Source organism: Penaeus monodon, chromosome 12 (genome assembly GCF_015228065.2).
Source record: "Penaeus monodon isolate SGIC_2016 chromosome 12, NSTDA_Pmon_1, whole genome shotgun sequence".
NCBI lineage: Eukaryota > Metazoa > Arthropoda > Malacostraca > Decapoda > Penaeidae > Penaeus > Penaeus monodon.
The window spans coordinates 43,102,859-43,107,858 of record NC_051397.1 but is presented as its reverse complement, the minus strand read 5'-3'; the positions used below and the strand labels follow the sequence as shown (position 1 = coordinate 43,107,858).

Below are 5,000 nucleotides of genomic sequence, written 5' to 3'. Positions count from 1 at the left end.
ACTTTCTGCATTTGAGTGGTGGTTCTTCTTGGTTAATTTTGCATCTCCACTGGATTTCATTTCCTTCCTAAAATACCGCAGCAACAGGGCTGTGAATGTACTTTCTTAAGTATAGACTTTTGGGTATAAAAGTGAGTATGACTCTCCCAACAAATATTTGGATTAATGTTTGTAATATCTAATATTATGCACAAATACAATAACACTCAAGGGTAAAAGAAATCACATACACAGACACACACAGCATCATAATACCCACTCTGATCTTTGCTAATTTCCTCCTTATCTATCCGGAAATGTCGTAGGCCTTCCACTGTGCTTCTGCTCGTAACATCATCACAAATATCAGTCTGAATTGGATTTGTCTCCTCATTTTCTATTCTTAATGGGGTCCCATCAGTGTCATCATAAAGATCTGGAAGTCAAAATATGAAGCTCTTTAATTTCTTTTCATCCTAATCCAATAACATGTTACTGACCCCAATACCTAATTATGCAAACAATAATAATAAATAAATAAATAAATAAATAAATAAATAAAAAATGGTAAAAATACATACTTTGAACACTATCTGCCTCTCTCCTATTCATCCTGAAGTTCCGAAGCCCTCTTAATGAATGGTCTGCATTGATGAAGCTTTTTTTTTCTACACTGTGGTCTTCTGTATCCGATCTCAAGGGAGTCAGGCTAACTGATTCAGTACTGTCTGCTGAGGTGGTAAGAAGTCAGATGTGTTGAATGTTATATTGTTTCTTTCACTGTGGCTTAGATATGTTGATTATGGATATAAACGAGTTAATGAATGAATATGTACATTATATATATAAACATAGTTAAAGATATAGATAAATACTGATAGCCAGATAGGCAGATAAATAGATAAAGAGATACAAATATAGACATATTACCATTATTAATATTGTTATTACCATTCCTATAAAATAATATAAATTACAACCAAAAGACTGCATAGAATGAAAATGTTAATTTTGAAAAGCTGAAACAGGGCCATATTAAGTGCTTTTCTTAAGTATATAACACACAATTCTAGCTGTAAAGCTGAAACAGGGCCATATTAAGCGCTTTTCTTAAGTATATAACATACAATTCTAGTCCAAATTAGACATAATTGTACATGGAGTCACACTTTAAATATTTTGTTACCATCTATTGGTAGAAAAGATATAAAATTATAATTTCAAAAACATAAACAATAATAGCTTAACATGACTGAAGGTGAGGAGGAGGAGGAGGAGGAGGAGGAGGAGGAGGAGGAGGAGGAGGAGGAAGAAGGAAGAAGAAGAAGAAGAAGAAGAAGAAGAAGAAGAGAGGAAGAAGAGAAGAGAAGAGAGAGAAGAAGAAGAGGAAGAAGAAGAAGAAGAAGAAGAAGAAGAAGAAGAAGAAGAAGAAGAAGAAGACGAGGAGGAAGAGGAATAATAGGAGTTATTATTATTATTATTATTTTAAAAATGAGAATAGGATAAGATATTCTTTCATGGGACAAATAACTACAACTGCAGCAGTTTCTATTAAATCCAAATTTTTTAATTACCTTCACAGACAGACTTCAAGGGACTTCCTGATTCACAAACACTAGTGAGACTGTTGCTCGCCGACTCACTTATCATCGACAACATTGCCCCCTCCGGGTCGTTTAAGGTATCTCTGTCGCTTGTCTTACCCTCTTTCAGGAATTAAAAAAGGGCTTGTTAATCAAATTTGATATTATTAGGGTATGAGTGTTTGGCTTTTATTTTTTACAAATTAATCTCCTGATGGGACAAAATTTAGAATAAAGACAGGGAAATTCATATTGCCACTAATGCCTGAGCATAGGATATATACATTAAAACTAGCAGTTAGGCAATACTTAAAAAATAAGTGACAATCTGGTAATTAATGTTAGAATTTTATTATTACATCAGCAAGCTAATTTTCATTCTCTTTCTTATTCACTTACTCATTTTCCCATTCTTACTCTTATTACCCTTTTATCCATCTCTCACTCATTCCCCTTTTTATCCCTCTCACTCTTTCCCCCTTTTTCCCTCTTTCACCTCTCCTCTCCCTCACTCCCATTACCCTCTCTCTGCCACCCATTCTCTCATTCTTCTCCTCTTCCTCATTTTCAATCCTCCCTCTACTCTCCTATCTCTCATCCCCCTTTATCCTTCTCTCTATACCCTCTCTCACACTCCTATCAACTATTCTCACCCACTCACTCTCTCATCCTTCTCCCTCTCACTCTCTCTCCCTCATTCCCCCTTCATCCCTCTCTCACCTCTCCTCCTCTCCCCCCTATTCCCTCTTTATCATTTTCTCCCACTTTATTCCCCCTTTATCCCTCTTCTCACCTCTCCTCCTCCTCACTCCCATCAATCACTCTCACCCACTCACTCTCTCATCCTCCTCTCCCTCATTCCCCTCTTTATCCCTCTTCTCACCTCTCCTCCCCCTCGCCTTGGCCTTCTTCTTCACGAACCACCTGTGGTGAGCGAACTTCCTCCTCACCTCCTCCCTCTCCCTCATGACACAGCTCACCCCATTAATGGCCTCTGTCACAGCATCCCAGGCCTCGACCTTGCTCTGTACGGTGACAGAAATAGCGTCGAATTTCCCTAAAAGGACCTTCTTCCTCTTGGACACCTCTTGAAGGAGCACGCGGAGTTCCTCTTCGCTGAAGGAGGGTCGCTTCCTCCTCTTCGGGTGGGGTTCCATACTTTCTTTAATTAAGGGTTTGTATCGTGTGTGTTTTTTTTTATGGGTGGGTTGTTTGTGTGTGTAGGGGGGAGGGGGGAGGAGCTTCTCCCTTGTGTCTATTGTCTATGTCTGTTTTTTGTCCTCTTTTCTCTCTCTCTTGATTGGGTCTGTTTATCTCTGTTATACGTGCCGGGAGGAGAGAGAGAGAGAGAGAGAGAGGAAGGGCGTGATGATGCCTCTCAGCTCTTGACACTGTTGAAGAGGATACTCTGTGGCTCAGACTGGGATGTGGCGCCATCTGTTGCATGGGAGATGGGGTGGAGATGCACACACATACATACGCACGCACGCAAGCTCGCATGCATGCACGCACGCACGCACGCCCACATGCACGCGCGCACGCACGAACTTCAGGTTGGTTTTAATAATAGCAATGATGATGATAATAATGACAACGATTATATTGATAATATCAATAGTAAAAAAAACAAAATAATAATAATAATGATAATAATAATAATAATAACAATAATAATAACCATTATAGTAATTATTATTATTATTATTATTATTATTATTACTATTATAATGATAATAGTAATTATCAAAATAATAACAATAATAATGTTAAAAATAAATTATATTAATAAAGATAACAGTAATGACAGTCATGAAAATTATAATGATAGTGATGATAACAAATAATATTATTCCCCAATCCCGTTGCTGTCACTGGGGGGGGGGGGGGGGCAAAGGAGACGAGGACAGAGGCCCATTAAGGGGATCGATCACATTTGCCTCAGCTCTCGCCTCAACAAATTTTCTATTGTCTTTTCTTCTCTGCCCTTTTCCTTTTCCTTCTCTTCTTCATCCCTTTCTTCTGTCCACTTATCCTAATCGTTATCTCATTTTCACTTTTTTCGCCACAATACTATATCATAATACTGTACTTGGTTGGCCCCCAAACCCCACCTTATCGCTGTATTTTGAATGCGCCGCTAATGACCTTCGAGATTTATGTGGTAGAAATTTTTCATTAAATAACAATAAATTACTAGTATTGTTATTAATAATAGTAGATAAAAGAACAATAATAATGATAATACTAGTGATTATTATTATCACTATCATTATTATTAGTGGTAGTATTGTAAGAATCGTGTTGTTTGTTTTAGATATATAGGTAGGAAAATAAATATGGCAGTAAGCAAAAAGACTGATAGATAAGATAGACAAATAACAAAAAAACGAATGGTCAAAGTTGCAACAGATAAATCTCTCATCGGTTAGTGTTTATTTGTGTTCTCAATATACAGTGCGATAAAATGTAAAGCCAGGGAAATGGATCGGTATTTTCGTGTTTCTCAAATAACAATTACACATATTATCTATCTATATCTATGTCATCATAAAGATCTATATATTCATATCTATATCTATATATATTTATATATATGTATATTTCATTTTATCAATTTTATCATTATTATCTTTATTGTCATTATCATGATAATGATAAATATAACAATTGTTATTATCATTGTTATTGTTGTTGTCCTGCCCATTATCATATCTTTGCCATCGTCATCATTATCATTGTAATTACTATTATCATTATCATCATTATCATTATTATCAGTCATTATAACATTATCATTATTATATTATTATTGTTGTTGTTGTTGTTATTGTTGCTGTTGTTATTGTTGTTGTTAATATTATTATTATTATCATTATTATTATTATCACTGTCATCATTGCTATCATTATTATTATTATTATATTACTATATAATTATTATCATTATCATTACTATTATCATTATCATCATTATTATTGCCATCGTTATCCTCAATAATATTACTCGAATTGTTACAGGTATCACATTATCGGTATTAACACATTAATATTGGTACTGGTACAATTATTCTATAGATTATGGAATATTACATTGTTTTCAATACCTTCGTGTATGTATAGTGTATGTGTATGGGCCTATACGGTATAATACTTTATGATAGTTTTGTAAGAAGTTGCATGTGTATAGTATAATTTACTATATCACACAGTAAATAGGTGAGTTTTCTATTTTACTACGCAGTTCATTCCCTTCATTGCAATAAATTTAATAAAAATAAAACAGGGAATTCAGAGATATAAATGTCAAAATGTATTATGTGATATGACAGTCCAATTCTAAAGGACAAAACGTTTATATCTTTGTGTTACATTTGTTTATCATTTTACTTTTAATTTTTTCATTCATTTTACGTATCTACCTGTTCATTAAAACTTTTCA

General features: G+C 34.7%; 1 protein-coding gene across 1 annotated transcript in view; it reads right to left on the bottom strand.

Annotated features, from left to right (window-relative positions):
• LOC119579716 overlaps positions 1-2,999 on the bottom strand; it is a 5,014-nt gene extending 2,015 nt beyond the window's left edge. Inside the window, exons 1-5 of the mRNA XM_037927619.1 lie at positions 2,446-2,999; positions 1,554-1,685; positions 561-710; positions 260-415; positions 3-89 (exon numbers count right to left, since the gene is read on the bottom strand). Of these exons, the coding sequence (XP_037783547.1) occupies positions 3-89; positions 260-415; positions 561-710; positions 1,554-1,685; positions 2,446-2,719 (799 nt within the window). The 5' untranslated portion in view covers positions 2,720-2,999. The remainder of the gene's footprint in view (positions 1-2; positions 90-259; positions 416-560; positions 711-1,553; positions 1,686-2,445) is intronic.
• Between the last annotated feature and the right edge of the window lie 2,001 nt (positions 3,000-5,000).